Below are 17017 nucleotides of genomic sequence, written 5' to 3' on the forward strand. Positions count from 1 at the left end.
GGGTAATAGTGTAATGGAGGAGATAGCAGGGGCAGTGGCAACAAGGTGCCTTTGGTACTTTTGTCATTTAAAATCCATTTAGGGAAGGCAATACATGCTGAAGGTACTTATTCAAAAACACAGGGCGCAGCCTGTAGAATAAACCCCAAAATCCAATCAATACCACATTTCCAAGCATGGGTCCCACAAACTTTTCCTGACAGTATATAATTCTTTGTTTCTTCACCAGGGTCAGTTTTTAATGTCTTTTGTAGTCAGGAATTCCTGGACTTTGGCAATTTCAGTGGAGCGAGTGTTCCTTCTTCTTTCTTGAAGCAATCGTAGCTCAGCATCATACAGGGGAGAGGTTACCAGCACATCACCCTGTAGTACTTTGGTTTCTGTAGCAATACTGAATGCAGGTTAGCTCTGTCAGTGGACAAGAGAGAGGTTACTAGCACTTCACCTTGTTCTTTTCCCCTGCTGTCCAGAAGGCACAGCAGAGCTAGAAGGAGAAATAGGCTAATCATCAGTCGGAGAGTCATTTCCAGGTGGAGGGGTCTTTTTGCAGTGAGAAGCGTGGGTCCAGGAGGGTAGTCCTTGGCATTTCATAGTGGTGTTGGTGGTCAGCCGGACTTGGTAAGGGCCTTTCCAGCATGGAGCCAAAGCAGTCTTTCATTGGTGGACCTTTACATAGATCCAGTCTCCTGCTTCCAAGGAGTGGCCGGGCTGCTAGGGTCTTTGGGTAACGCTTCTTTTACCTGTGGAAAAAGAAACCTAACACATTTAATTCATGCCTGGCAGTATTTTGCAGATTTTACAGCTGCTTCGGCACATTCAAGCCCCCTCTTTTCTTGGTTGTCAGCCAAGTCTTAGCTGTGAGCAGTGTCCTTGAAAGGGGCCAGTGTCTTATCTTTGGACTGAGGGTCCCCCCCAGTTAACTCATTCTGTTCTTTTTCCTTCTCCTCTTCTTGGCTTCTTTTAACCTACAAAGGAAACTTCCACTCTTCACTCACACTTTTTCCCAACAATGAACACATACACATTGCCATTATACAGTACGTTTGTCTTATTATTTAACGTATGCCACATACACCCTTCCAGTAAAATAACTTTATTACAGAGCTTTGGAGCAACAAGCTAGGACAAGCATACCCACTTTTGAGGAGTCCACTCGGTATAACCTCTGGTGTCCAATAGCTTCCCTCGTTCCCCAGCCCTCTGGCTAGAAATCTGGGGTAGCCAGAAGGATCCCATGTGCAATATGGGGAGTGGGTTACCCTTGCATGTCCTTGCTTCCAAAGACTGTTGGTGTGCAAATTTTTTCAACAATTTTTTTTCAATTGAAAAATCTGGCCAATGAAGTTTCTTTTTCTTACTTAAGCAAATGTATTAGACTTTAGTATATCACATTTTCTTGATATTATCCAAACACTTTGTATTCCAAGTTGAATAAAACAAGTATCTGCATTTTGATTTAACCCTTCTATTTGATTTTGAACTAGATTGTCCTATGAAAATATTAAACATAATAGTTCTGGCCACAAGACAAACACCACAAGACAGGACATAAAACACAGAACATAATTCCTATTGTGCCAGTAAATGTATGGTATGTTGATTGCTCTTCAGCTGGCATCAGTTTTCTTTGATTTACTGAAAGACAAAAAGAACATAGGTCTACCCCTTCTGGGCAGTCAGTTATTGCTTAAAATATTTCCTTTATATACAAATACCCTTGTTGATTTCAGGCAAAACAGAGGAATTACCCCATATTTTCTTGGATTTGTTTCATAGGCAGCCTAGGTTTCAGTGGCTTCTACCTTATCAGTTAAATAATTTGCATTAATACAGATGCTTTCTGGCTTGCTTCTGGATCCAAAGCTATCCACAGCTTAAAGACTCTTACTTAAAAGGGACACAATTGTTTTTACCAAAATTTTGATTGCCTTTTACTTTTAACTCCTGCTTTCAAAACACACAGCGACTTGAAAAAGACAACACAACCTGTTGTGGCTCCCTTTGGAGTTCTAATATGATTTTAATTAAGTAGCATGGTGGGTTTGCATTTCTTTTACCCCTGCTACAATATACACTGTACATGTTCCGGGGAAAATGCACATTCCCGCCACAATTCAATTTCCACAACACTAGCCACATCAATTTCTACACAAGGTGTAACTGTTTCTTTTGTGCTCACAAAATCTCCATGCACCCCCAGCAAAGTGACAGCTCAACCACACAGAGCCGTGTCCTTCTCTCTTTACCAGAGCTCTTATCTGCTATTTTGTTACCAAAAACAGATTTTAAATCTTTTCCCATTCTCCTGGCTTTGACTGCCCTGCTGCAGCCACAACTTTGGTCTTTATTGAAAAACATTTTAAATCTTGTAAAGCATTAAGTTACCATAAGGGTTAAATGCTAAATACCAAAATTGAACAACACTAATTTCCTGTGTCTTGCAAAAATATTTCTCTGTTTTTCAACTTTAAAACAACACCAATTCATCTCAAACCTATAAACAAAGATTGTACATACCAGGAGTGTTCTTTTAGCAAATTCGACTAACTTATTTGTAGTCAAATGATTTCACTTAAATAACCTCTTTGCCTGGATTATTTACAGACATTCCTTTGGAAAAAGGCCCATTTCTTCTTCAGAATGGCTGCAAAGAAACCAGGAATTTTCTTTAGCATTTTACAAAATTCAACTGCTCGATTTCCTCTAGCAACTACAGAGTTAACTTCTCACTCTTTTTCCTTAAATCACTTGCTTATTTCCCAAAATGACACCCAATCAACTCAGATTTTACCATTCCAATTATTGTTCCAGGGATTTTAATTTCCCATTCCTGTAATTACTTACTTCTTTTCTTTCACTATGCCCTCCAAATTTCCAACTTGTTTTCCAATCTCTCTATCTGTTGCCTGCCTGCTTGAGCCCAATCCTGTTTTTCTCACTGAACCATCCCTTTCATGGGCACCAGCTTTGTTCCACTACCAATTTAGCAAGGAGGGTGGGCTTCTCAACTAGCCCCCACCCTTCCTGGTCTCTTCCCTTAAACATTCTTACTCACAAGGCTACCCGAGTCTTCCCTCCTGAGGTTTGCCACCTGGCAAGGCGCATGGCCAATTGGAGTCTTAACTATTCAATTTATCTATGCTCTCAGTTGCTCAATTTTTCCTAGGTGTCAGGTACATGTCTCTTCTCTTATCCCCAACTCCTCTATTGCCCAGCCCTGCTACGACCAGGGGTAGATCCACTTGCAACCCTTCCCCATCAACCAGGGTGGAGAGAGGAATACTAAACCTCACTCGGGTTCCTAGACCTACTGCAGCTGAGAAATTGCACCTTTAATCATGCAATTCTTAACATATAATACCAACAGTACCAAGCAAAGCAAACATAAATTAACAAGGGCAAAACAAATAGATGGTGTACATTTTGCAGGGCTCCCCCCTTACTCAATTTTCCACCAAAACTGTGACAGATATTTGTTACCAATCTGCTTAGGATCTCAGGTGATCAGTCTGAGACCGCAGGACCATTCGGGGGTAAGATACAGGAACATACCATGTGACTGAATTTTAAAGCTTTATTAATAAACTAATAACACAGCGGTGAGTGCGGGAACTGCTTTCACGTCACTCAAAGGAAGAAAGACATGTTAATGCTCAAACCCGACCCACTTTCATACTCACAAACATGCTACCCGGGCTGGCCAGGCCCGGGGGTAGGAGAGACAGGGAGGTCTGGGGTTTTTTTGGGTATCTCTTTCAGAGACCTTTGCTCAGTATTCCAGTCCAGGCCGGCTGACTGTGGCTTCTTCAATGTCCCGAAACCACATTGGCTCCAGGGACATGAAGCTCAGCTCCTCCTTTAGCTGTTTTGTCTGTGTTTTCCATCTCTGTAGCCTCTAAATTTTGTTGTTTTCTATGCTTGGCATGGTCTGTGTCAATTCTTGCCCTTGAACGCAAAGCAGCTTTCTCTTTATCTCTGGGCCAAGACGAATTTCAAATTAACCTGTTCCTTTCCTCAATAGACAAAATGCTCCCGCTGTGTGTCAGAGGCTTTTTGGTAATTAAAAAGCTCCTTTGAGATGTATGATCTTATCTAGATTGAAGGTACCTTCTAGTAGGAATTGTTTAGATGGATTATCACACGTGTAAAAAATTCTAATTTTCTAAATACCTTCAGGTTCTAGGACCATAATGTACGTGCATGTAATATGCTGGGGTACCCGTAGATGGTGAGGGGGAATGCTTAGAGTGTCCTCCACCCATTTTCCAATCACACACAGAGGGAGGCGCCCTGTCCGCTAGCGGCTCATAAACTAAGGGTATCACGCCACCGTCCGCTCAGGTCACTCACACAGGAAAGATTAACGAGGATGTCCACGACCCTCCTACACCTCCCTTCAGCAAAGAGCAAACACTTCTCACACAGTTCTTTCCCACTTGTCTCACACAATCCTCGCTTCTACAAATCTTGTGTTATTAGGGTTACAGCTAGCCTGACTCTTGCTCACAGTGGGGACTGTTTGCATTGAAATCCCCTTCAAATCCCTGGCAGTTCTTGCTCTACTTCCACAACATTGTTTTTCATTTGCCGTTTTGTTGCCCAGTCACCCAGTTTTGTGAGATCCCTTTGTAACTCTTCATAGTCAGCTTTGAACTTAACTATCTTGAGTAATTGTATATCCTCATAAAACTTTTCTACCTTACAGTCCACCCCTTTTTCCAGATCATTTATGAATATGTTGAACAGCACTGGTCCCAGTACCCAAGTTCCCTGTAAGCTGCGCTGCAAGGGCTGTGCAGACGGGGAGAAGAGCTCTTCCCACAGCATGGCCCAACCCAGGCCAGCCAGAGCTGCCAGGGAGAGGAGTCCCTCCCCCAGCCTGGCCCAACCCAGCACCGCTGGAACTGCTGTGGCCTGGTAGAGGTGCCTCTTCCCTGGCCTGGCCTGGCCCAGCCCAGCCCCGCCGGAGCTTCTGTGGCTGGGGAGAGGCACCTTTCACCTGGCCCCAGGCTGCGGCAGTGAGAGAGGGCTGGAGGCAGTCCTCTCTCCCCACTGCATCCCTGGGCAACCTGCACCCCAAACCCTTAATCCCCATCCCCACCCCATAGCCCGCACCCCAACCCTCTGCTCCAACCCTGAGCCCCACTCATCCCCAGACCCACCCCACATCCCCAGCCAGAACCCTCATCCCCCCACACCCCAACCCTGTGCCCTAGCCTGGAGCTCCCTCCCACACCTCAATACCCTCATCCCCAGCCCCACTCCAGAGCCCTCCCCCCAGCTAGAGCCCTCACACCTCCTGCTCCCCAACCCTCTGCCCCAGCTCTGAGTCCCCTCCCACACTCCAAACCCCTCGCCCCCCCCACCACACATCACCTCCAAAGCTGATGCTGCAAAACGTCTGTTAGTCTATAAGGTGCCACAGGATTCTTTGCTGCTTTTACACCTCCATATTGGTGCACATAACAAAATTCATTCTGCACATGGATGTAAAAAATTGGAAGGAACACTGCTCAGTACAGATTCTTAGGGGACCTAGCTATTTATTTCTGTACACTGTGAAAACTGACCATTTATTCCAACCCATTTGTTTCCTATCTTTTAACCAGCTACTGATCCATAAAATGACTTTCCCTTTTATCCTATGACTGCCTGCTTTGCTTAAGAGCCTTTGGTAAGAGACCATGTCAAAGGCTTTCTGAAAGTCCAAGAACGTTGTACGCACTGGATCACCCTTGTCCACATGTTTGTTGAACCCTTCAAAGAATTCTAATAGATTAGTGAGGCATGATTTCCCTTTACAAAAGCCATGATGACTCTTCTTCAACATATTATGTTCATCTGTGTGTCTGATAATTCTCTTCTTTATTATAGTTTCAACCACTTTGCATGGTACTGAAGTTAGGATTATCAGCCTATAATTGCCAGGGTAGCCTCTGGAGCCTTTTTAAAAAGTCAGTGTTACATTAGCTATCTGCCAGTCATCTGGTACAGAGGCTGATTTAACAATAGGTTACTGCAGTTAGTAGCTCTGCAATTTCATCCCTGACTTCCAAAACCTCCTCTATTGACACCTCAGTCTGGGACAGTTCCTCAGATTTGTCACCTAAAAATAACGGCTTAAGTATGGGAATCTCCATCATATCTTCTGCAGTGAAGACTGGTGCAAATAATTCATTTAGCGTCTCCACAACAGCCTTGAGTACTTCTTTAGCACCTCCATTCCCCAGTGGTTCCACTGGTTGGCAGGTTTCCAGCTTCTGATGTGCTTAAAATTTGTTTTGCTATTAGTTTTTGTGACTTTTGATAGTTGCTCTTCAAATTTCATTTTTTAGGCATGGTGGCATTTTTTTTGGTCCTCTTAATTATTTTTAAACATGCAGCATACATTTAGTTTGAGCCTCTGTTATGATGTTTTTTAAAAATTTCCATACATTTGCAAGCATTTCACTTTTGTGCCCAAAATAGGCACCAAAATAAGTGGCCAGAGCTAAATATATTGAATATAGAGATGTTTTGAAAATCTGTCCATAGGTGTCTCAATGGGAGCAAATAGGTGCTGATCACCTTTGAAAATCTGGCCTTTATTTATGTACTCTTCTGAAAAATTGCCTTCGTTTGTGGGCACTGAGCACTTGAAAATCTGACCCTAAATTCTTCTGAAAAAGTTGGATCTGTGCAAATAGACTTGGCACGCTATATACCAAAAGGTGCTCAGCATGGGACTAACAGGGAATTGAAGATCAAGAGTGGTGTGCACTCCTGTGCAATGGTTTGGGAAGGCTTGTGTAATGCTCACCTGTACTATGCCTCCCTCAAGTCAGTGTTTTACTCTTACTTTCATTAGCAGTATGCAGAGGAGAGGAAATCTTAAAAATCCTTGGGCGAAATTGTGCCATTGACCTCAGTGCGGCCAAGATTTTACCCCTTGATTTTTGCTGAGTCTTCTGGGGCCTCTGAGTACCTTCAATATATTGCAGAAAAATCAGGGATGGGAGAACCAATTTGGATAAAATAAAAAGAGGAGGGGGGAAGCTTGTGGTAGGTCCAAGGTTTTGTTGGATCCAGAACCCAATTTACCTTAATTGATCTCTTCTGCTTCCTTCCCTCTTTCAGACAGAGCCATTTATGTAAAAATACCACAAGAGGGTATTCTCATGGTTTGTCTATCCTAACTTTAATGTAAAACTCATGAGGGAGCTTGTTATGTATAGTTTCCAATCCAGTTTGGAAGACCCAAGAGGTTCAGATAAATGTGAAAGCCAAACTTTTGGCTGAGTATCCAAACTAAACCCCAAACTTTTCCAGATTTTATAACAGATTTAAAAGTAGCTATACTTGAACAAAAAAACTTCAAAAACAGACTTCAAAGAGAAACTGCAAAACTAAAATTCATTTGCAAATTTAACACCATTAATTTGGGCTTGAATAGGGACCGGGGGTGACTGGCTCACTTTTCCTCTCCTGGCATTGAAACCTACTCATCAATTATTGGGAGTGGACTACATTCACCCTGATTAAACTGGCCCTGTCAACACTAGTTCTCCACCTGTTAGGTAACTCCCTGCTCTTCATGTGTCAGTATAATAATGCCTGCATCTGTAATTTTCACTCCATGCATCTGAAGAAGTGGGTTTTTTACCCACGAAAGCTTATGCCCAAATAAATCTGTTAGTCTTTAAGGTGCCACCTGACTCGTCGTTTTTGTGGATACAGACTAACATGGCTACCCCCTGATACTTGAAACTTTTCCAGGTTCTCCAAGCACTAGCAAAATGCTCCTCTTTCATGGTGTGAAGTGATAGTGTTTAATGATAACTATTCAATTCAGCAGATACTTACTATCGCCGTATAATGTTTTAATTGATTCATACGACGTGCTAAATTTAACTGTTTTGATTTCACAGGTGCCTGCATAAATATCACGTACAGCCAGTGCCAAATGCTGCCATATAACCACACCACTCTAACATCAGTTCTTTCCATTGTCAAAAGCATTGAAATGGAAAAGTTCCTCAAGTTCTTCAGTTATCTCAACCGCCTCAGCTGCTATCAACACATCATGCTGTTCGGCTGTAGCCTTGCTCTTCCTGAGTGCATCAGTGATGGTGATGACAGGTATTTGGGAACTAAAATCAGTCAGTGATTAGAGCCAATTGTAGCATAATACTGCATATCTAATCAGAACAAAACAGTCCTGAGCTAAGCCTATGGCCTTATCATTGCAAAAATCCTGCCAGTCAAAGCTATTCCCCTAGCGTTTCTGCCTAACTAAACTGTCTTCAAGCTCTTCTGTTAGAACAAGCTTAGTATTTTTGCTGGGAAGAAATTAATTAGTGTCACTATAGCAGTTGGATAATTTATGCCACAAGTTAGAACAGAACTGTAATGCAGTCAGGGGTTGCTTTCTTAGCACAATCAATGAAAAAGATATAGTAAGGGAAGCCTATCTAGTGGCTAGCCCAAATTGAGTGATATATGAATATATTTTAAAAACATACATATTACATATATGTAATATGTAATTAAATGCATAAAATGTTATGAATAATCAAATTAAAATTTAATAAACAAGTCAAGGTAAACAAAATGTGTGGTTTCTAACACAACAGTAACTCAGCCATGTAGTACTTATTTAAGAAAAATAAGGTAAATATATTTTTGTCTTGTGTATTTTATAGTGTACATTTAGCAACATGTATGGAAAGGGGCAGAGTTAATACTGTTTTAGGAACTTCAACAATAGCATGTCCTGATTTTTACAATTAATTATGCAACTTTCATATCCCATTCATGTAATTTTGCACTGATTTTTTAAAGGAAAATCATGAGATCATTCATGTTTAATAATGTTGAAAATTAAAAGTGACATAAAGGGGGAAATAGGTTGGTGCCTTTTTTGTTTTTGATAAATACAGAACATCTGCAATATTGTTTTTTGTTTTCCTTATACACTAAAAACAAACAAACAAACAAACCAAAACCACAAACCACTTTCTTACTCCTGGTTTTTTACATTTGAAATTCAGGTCGTTGTGCCAAGAGTCTGAAAGCCCAACAGTTGGGAAGGGATAGGATGTTTTGATAGAGGGTTTAAAATTCTTTGGTTTGTGTTAACACCTCTTTAACTTAATTGCCAAACGAATGCTTGAGTGAAAGGATGTCTCAGTTAAAGATCCAGGATTCCTGTTCCTCCAGGTAAGAAGCGAGAGTTCACAGTATACACCTCTGACATTCTGTCACCAACAAAAAGTCTTCCAGCAATACCAGGGAAGTCTATGTTTAACTTTCCTGATAAGGTTTAACAAGTAGAAAAAAGATCTTCTTTATAATGTTATAAAGAAGTGAAAAAGGGCACAAACCCAACTTAAACAACATCTTTGCAAAAGCAGCAAAGAGTCCTGTGGCACCTTATAGACTAGCAGACGTATTGGAGCATGAGCTTTCGTGGGTGAATACCCACTTCGTTGGATGCATTTAGTGGAAATTTCCAGAGGCAGGTATATATATGCAAGCAAGAATCAGGCTAGAGATAATGAGGTTAGTTCAATCAGGGAGGATGAGGCCTTCTTCTAGCAGTTGAGATGTGAACACCAAGGGAGGAGAAACTGCTTTTGTAGTTGGCTAGCCATTCACAGTCTTTGTTTAATCCTGAGCTGATGGTGTCAAATTTGCAGATGAACTGAAGCTCAGCAGTTTCTCTTTGAAGTTTGGTCCTGAAGTTTTTTTGCTGCAAGATGGCTACCTTTAAATCTGCTATTGTGTGTCCAGGGAGATTGAAGTGTTCTCCTACAGGTTTTTGTAGATTACCATTCCTAATATCTGATTTGTGTCCATTTATCCTTTTACGGAGGGACTGTCCAGTTTGGCCGATGTACATAGCAGAGGGGCATTGCTGGCATATGATGGTGTATATTACATTGGTGGACGTGCAGGTGAATGAACTGGTGATGTTGTGGCTGATCTGGTTAGGTCCTGTGATGGTGTCGCTGGTGTAGATATGAGAGCAGAGTTGGCATGGAGGTTTGTAGCATGGATTGGTTCCTGAGTTAGAGTTACTATGGTGCGGTGTGTAGTTACTGGTGAGAATATGCTTTTAGGTTGGTGGGTTATCTGTGGGCGAGGACTGGCCTGCCACCCAAGGCCTGTGAAAGTGAGGGATCATTGTCCAGGATAGGTTGTAGATCACTGATGATGCGTTGGAGAGGTTTTAGCTGGGGACTGTATGTGATGGCCAGTGTTGGTTTCTTTCTTGGGCTTGTCTTGCAGTAGGAGGCTTCTGGGTACATGTCTGGCTCTGTTGATCTGTTTCTTTATTTCCTCATGTGGGTATTGTAGTTTTGAGAATGCTCGGTGAAGATCTTGTAGGTGTTGGTCTCTGTCTGAGGGGTTGGAGCAGATGTGGTTGTACCTCAGTGCTTGGCTGTAGACAGTGGATCGTGTGGTTTGTCCAGGATGGAAGCTGGAGGCATGAAGGTAGGCATAGCGGTTGGTGGGTTTTCGGTATAGGGTGGTGTTAACGTTACCGTCACTTACTTGCACTGTGGTTTCTAGGAAGTGGACCTCCTGTGTAGATTGGTCCAGGCTGAGGTTGATGGTGGGGTGGAAGCTGTTGAAATCATGGTGGAATTTTTCCAGAGTCTCCTTCCCCTGAGTCCAGATCAGGGGTAGGCAACCTATGGCATGTGTGCTGAAGGTGGCATGCAAGCTGATTTTCAGCGGCACTCACACTGCCCGGGTTGCGGCCACCGGTCTGGGGGGCTCTGCATTTTAATTTAATTTTAAATGAAGCTTCTTAAACATTTTAAAAACCTTATTTAATTTACATACAACAATAGTTTAATTATATATTATAGACTTATAGAAAGAGACCTTCTAAAAATGTTAAAATGTATTACTCGCACCTGAAACCTTAAATTAGAGTGAATAAATGAAGACTCGGCATACCACTTCTGAAAGGTTGCTGACCCCTTGTCCAGATGATGAAGATGTCATCAATGTAACGTAGGTAGAGAAGGGACATGAGTGGACGAGAGTTGAGGAAGCATTGTTCCAGGTCAGCCATAAAAATGTTGGCATATTGTGGGGCCATGCAAGTGCCCATGGCGGTGCCACTGGTCTGGAGGTATATATTGTCATCAAATTTGAAATAGTTGTGTGTGAGGATAAAGTCACAAAGCTCAGCAACCTGTTGTGCTGTGGCATCATCAGGGATACTGTTCCTGACAGCTTGTATTCCATCTGTGTGTGAGATGTTTGTGTAGAGAGCCTCTACATCCATGGTGGCTAGGGTGGTGTTTTCTGGAAGGTCACCAATGCATTGTAGTTTTCTCAGGAAATCAGTGGTGTCACGGAGATAGCTGGGAGTGCTGGTGGCGTAGGGTCTGAGTAGAGAGTCCACATATCCAAACAGTCCTTCAGCGAGAGTGCCAATGCCCGAGATGATGGGGCATCCAGGATTTCTGGGTTTGTGGATCTTGGGTAGTAGATAGAATAACCCCAGTCGGGGCTCTAAGGGTATGTTGATTTGTTCCGGTGTTAGTGTAGGGAGTGTCCTGAGTAGATGGTGCAGTTTCTTAGTGTATTCCTCAGTGGGATCTGAGGGAAGTGGCCTGTAGAATTTGGTATTGGAGAGTTGTCTGGTAGCCTACTTTTGGTAGTCAGACCTGTTCATGATGACAACAGCACTTCCTTTATCAGCCTCTTTGATTATAATGTCAGGGTGGTTTCTGAGCCTGTGGATGGCATTGCGTTCTGCACGACTTAGGTTATGAGGCAAGCGATGTTGTTTTTCCACAATTTCTGCCTGTGCACGTCGGCGGAAGCATTCTATGTATAGGTCCAGACTGTCATTTCGACCCTCAGGAGGAGTCCATGTGGAGTCCTTCTTGTGCTGTTGGTGGGGGGGTATCTGTGTATCAGTTTGCTGTTCAGTGTTATCTTGAAAGTATTCTTTGAGTTGGAGACGGCAAAAGTAAGCTTCTAGATCGCTGCAGAACATCTTTGCAGGTCACCCTTAAATGTTCCATTTAGGATTTGAAGTTAACAACCCTTTCTGAGAGTAAATGGGATGGGAGAGGGGTGCAGAGTTCATAACTCAATGACATGGATGGGGTGGAGGGAGAATACATTCATACATTATTCTTTGACTGAAGACAGCTTTTTGTGAGACTTGGGGCTTGTCTACATGGGTGGTTTAGCCTGCACTGACTTAAGGGCATGTCTGCACTGGCAGAGTTACAGCACTGGGAGTTACAGCAATGCTGAGAGCATTTAAGGGAAACTGCTGTTGTGTGTTCACACTGTCAGCTGCCTGCGCAATAGCGTGTTCACATTTGCAGTGGTATTCGGAGCTTTGCACTCTGGGCAACTATCCCACAGAGCACCTCTTTCTCTTCTGCCGTTAAGAGTTGTGGGAAGGTGGAGAGGGTCACGAGGCATCCCGAGTCCTGTCCCAGTGCCCTGTGATGCATTGCTTTGCATCCCAGCAATCCCTGTGCTTCCGTCCGCATTTGGCACCATCTTTCAATGGTTTGTGTATTGCGTGCCCTGCCTCTTCAGGCTGCAGGAATGGATCCCGAACTGTTGACCAGTATGCTGCTCGCTCTGAACAACACGTTACGAATGGCAGTGGAGTTATTCCTTAAACTACAAAGGCAAGAGGAGTGCAACATTGATCTCACCAGGTGTAATAGCTACAACACGAGATTGCTTGTGGCATTCATGGAGGTGCTGACCACAGGGGAATGCTGCTTTTGGGTTCGGGAATAGGGTGACCAGATGTCCTGATTTTATAGAGAGAGTCCCGATTTTTGGGTCTTTTTCTTATATAGGCTTCTATTACCCCCCACCCCGTCCCGATTTTTCACACTTGCTGTCTGGTTATCCTACTCGGGAAACAAGCACTGAGTGGTGGGATCACATCGTGATGCATGTCTGGGATGATGAGCAGTGGCTGCAGAACTTTCGGATGAGGAAAACCACATTCATGGGACTGTGTGATGAGCTTGTCTCAGCCCTGCGACGCAAGGACTCGAGAATGAGAGCTGCCCTGCCGTTGGAGAAGCGTGTGTTGACTGCACTGTGGAAGCTGGATACTCCAGACTGCTACCAATTGCTTGCTAACCAGTTCGCAGTGGGAAAGTTGACTGTTGGACTCATGTTGACAGATGTGTGCAGGGCCATTAATCACATCCTGCTCGGAAGGACCGTGACTCTGGGCAGTGTGCATGACATTGTGGCTGGCTTTGCACAAATGGGTTGCCCTAACTGTAGAGCGGTGATAGATGGCATGCATATTACAATTCTGGCACCAGACCTCCTAGCCACTGAGTACATTAATCTCCAGGGATATTTCTCAGTGGTTCTCCAAGTGCTTGTGGATCACCGTGAGCATTTCACAGACATTAACACAGGCTGGTCTGGAAAGGTACACGCATCTTTCGGAACACAGGCCTGTCCAGGAAGCTGCAAGCGGGGACTTTCTTCCCTGACCAGAAGATCACCATAGGGGAAGTCGAAATGCTCATTGTGATCCTGGGTGACCCCACCTACGCCTTAATGCCGTGACTTATGAAGCCATACACAGGGCAACTTGACAGCAGCAAGGAGCGGTTCAACAACAGGCTGAGCAAGTGCAGCATGACTATTGAGTGTGCTTTTGGCCGTTTAAAAGCCTACTGGTGCTGCCTCTATGGGAAGCTGGACCTGGCCGAAGACTATATTCCTATGCTTATGCTGCATGCTTTATGCTCCATAATATTTGTGAAGGGAAGGGTGAAAGATTCACTCAGGGCTGGACCGCAGAGGCTCAGCGCATGGAGGCTGAGTTTGAACAGCCAGAGACCAGGGCTATTAGAGGGGCGCAGCGCGGGCCATAAGGATCAGAGATGCCTTGAGGCAGCAATTTGAAGCCAAAAGCCACTAATATTTGTTGCTATGCTTGGGACTGCAGTTCTTATAATGCTAGGAGGTGATTGATGCAGACAATGCAATATGTGGGTTTAACATAATTGTATGTTGCTTTGCATGGATCTTTTTTCTTTCAATAAATAGAATAAAGATTGCTTTCAAACCAACACAATTCTTTTATTAAAAAGCAACAACCGGAGGAGAGAGTCAAACCAAAAAAACCCATCAACAGTGAGGGGGATGGGGGAAGGGAAGATCATAGGAGGAGGAGGGGTCCCGGGACGGCTGAAGATTTGTGTATGTCCAGGGATCATATCCAACCTTCTCCTTTGGAGTACAATGCAGCGGGTAACGTGCTTCAGCAGGGCCAAACTGCAGAGGGATGGTTGTTGAGTGCAGTGGGTAGTGGTAGTCCACAGTGTTGGACTGTGAGGGGGGAGGAGTGGAATGCCACGAGTATATACTGGAGCCAGAAGGTTGATAAGGATGTGTTGGCAGTGTCTGGGGGAGCCTGGGAAAGAGTTTTGTGACAGTAGTGGCAGGGGAGGGCAGGCGGGCGCAGAGCTGCTCAGTTTGAAGAGCTAGTAGAAAGCTGTACGCCTCTCGTTGGGGAGTTTTGTGTTTTTTACAGCATTTCAACTGCACAGTTTCTATGCACTAAGTGGCTTGGCAGTGTGTACACCTCGGGAGTTATAGTGCAGAAAGTTGCTTTACTGTGCAGAAACTTGCCAGTGTAGATAGGGCCTAAGTTAGGCCTTGTCTACACTACAGAGTTTTGTCGACACAAGTTAGGCCAACATACAGACACTGCTGTAATTAACAGTTGCATGTCCACACAGTGCTTCTTGTGTTGGTGGAGCACATCCACAATAGCAGCTCTTGCATCAACACAGAGAGCAATGCACTGTGAATAGCTATCCCACTGTGCAACTTACTGCAGGGTGCTTTGGAAGGGTTTGCACTCGGTAATATGACCAAACTGACATTGCTGAACACTAACACAAGAAGCCCACAGAAGTGGAGGGGTGGGGAAGAGTGTGTGTGTGTGTGTGTGTGTGTGTGTGTGTGTGTGTGTGTGAGAGAGAGCGAGAGACAGAGTGTGTGTGGAGGGAGTGTGTATATGAGAGAGACAGGCAGTGTATATGTTGAGGATAGGGTGACCAGATGTCCCGATTTTATAGGGGCAGTCCCGATATTTGGGGCTTTTGCTTATATAGGCACCTATTACCCTCCACCCCCTCCTGATTTTTCACACTTGGTATCCGGTCACCCTAGTTGGGGAAGTGTGTGTGTTGGGGGAGGGTGAGTGTGTCAGCATGCTGCCTCTTTAAGAGGCAGAATTGGTGCACAGACAGCTGGTGTTCCCCTGTCTCCCCACCCAGCTCAGCAGAGACCAGTACACTGGCAGGGGAGGAGGGCACCCTGACATCAGCCTCCGCCTCCCTCCTTGGCTCCGCATAGCATCACAGCACAAGTCTATTCCCTTGCCTCCCTCTGCCCCCAGCAGCAGTCTGCCCTGCCTGCCTGCCTGCCACTGCGGTCCTATTGCTGGGAGAACAGGATTCCTCATTAATGTTTTGATTCCGTGATTCCCTCTGAATTCTCCTGTAGCCTCCTTTCCCCACAGATCCAGGAGATCCACCCCGTTGCCTGTAGTCCAGGCAAGAATGCGTTTGCTGCCAGGAACCAGCGTGCTCAGCTGTTTGAGCTCTCAATGCTGAGCAGCTTCAAAGCTTCTTTGGTCTTTGAAAGGGTACAGGCACATGCCAGTGTAACTGGATGCAGAGCAGGGGAGTTCAAAACAGTGAGCAGAGCGGTCATGGTGAGCATTGTGGGATATCCCTGGAGGCCAGTTATTGCGGGGTAACGAATGCAGTGTCTACACTGATGCTTTGTCGATCCAACTTTGCTGCAAAAAGCTCTATGCCTCTTGTCAAGGTGGAGTCTGGTGGCACCTTAAAGACTAACAGATTTATTTGGGCATAAGCTTTCGTGGGTAAAAAACCCACTTCTTCAGATAGCTTATGCCCAAATAAACCTGTTAGTCTTTAAGGTGCCACCGGACTCCTCATTGTTTTTGTGAATACAGACCAACATGGCTATCCCTCTGATAGGTGGGTTTATTTTGTCAGCAAAGCAGGAGAATTTTGCCGGTGGGAGGAGCATTGTGTATACACCTCCACTGTTTTGTTGACAAAGGCTGCCTTTTGCTGACAAAACGGTAGTTCAGAAAAGGCATTAGTCTGGTCTGAAAAAAATGCCTGAATACACACAACACAATCCGTTTGAGTGCACTAAGTCTGTATTTATTGCGAACTCTGGAGTCCAATTTCAAAGTGCACTAAGTTTCATGCTAATTGAGCTAGTGCAGTCTAGTTCATTGTGCATGTAATGCTGCCATGCACTAATTTGGCAGTCCTCCAACTGCAACCTCATATTGCTTTGCGAGTGTGTTACTGACCTGTTTACCTGTGTGTCCTCCACTGCTCTGGGGTCAAGTTGACCAGACGTCCCCTCCCCTTTTAAAAAGCTGACAAAGAGACAGAATTGGACCATTTGCTCCTGGATTCCAATATATTGGAACTACAGCAGCCTTCACAAAGGTTGGAGTCGTGCTGAAACCCTAGATCTCCTTGCCATCTGGGAGACGCAGCAGTGCAGCAAGACAGCCACCGCAATAAAGATGTCTTTGTGGACATTGGTAGTCCGATGTCTGCGAGGGGTCGCAAGGGGGCAGGACACCATCCAGTGCTAGATAAAGGGCAAAGAGCTCAGGAGAACTTACACTAAAACCTGGGTTGCCAGGAAACAGTCTGGCCATGAAAATATAACCTGTCCATTTTTTGAGGTGCTGCCCAGGATATTAAATAATTACACCATTATAAACCCAAGGAGGTTGTGGACCCTGTGGACCATCCCCTGCAGATGAATAGCAAGAATTGCCAGAGGAGGAACATGAGCAGGGCAGTGAAGAGCTCTCCCTGGAAAGCCAGGATCTCTTCAGGACTCGGGACCCCAAGGGTGGCGAGGTAGGAATCCAGCCTGATTCCCAGTCAGAAACCCAGCCTGAGACTGAGGATGCAGATCCTGGCAAGGGAAAATCAGC

General features: G+C 44.6%; 1 protein-coding gene across 3 annotated transcripts in view; it reads left to right on the top strand.

Annotated features, from left to right (window-relative positions):
• The window catches only part of CORIN (corin, serine peptidase), a 281826-nt gene that overhangs the window by 88083 nt on the left and 176726 nt on the right, over positions 1 to 17017 (top strand). For all 3 annotated transcript variants that reach the window (XM_045019311.1, XM_045019312.1, XM_045019313.1), the window contains exon 4: positions 7908 to 8118. In XM_045019311.1, the coding sequence (XP_044875246.1) occupies positions 7908 to 8118 (211 nt within the window). The remainder of the gene's footprint in view (positions 1 to 7907; positions 8119 to 17017) is intronic.

This window comes from Mauremys mutica, chromosome 5 (genome assembly GCF_020497125.1).
Source record: "Mauremys mutica isolate MM-2020 ecotype Southern chromosome 5, ASM2049712v1, whole genome shotgun sequence".
Taxonomy (NCBI): Eukaryota; Metazoa; Chordata; order Testudines; family Geoemydidae; genus Mauremys; species Mauremys mutica.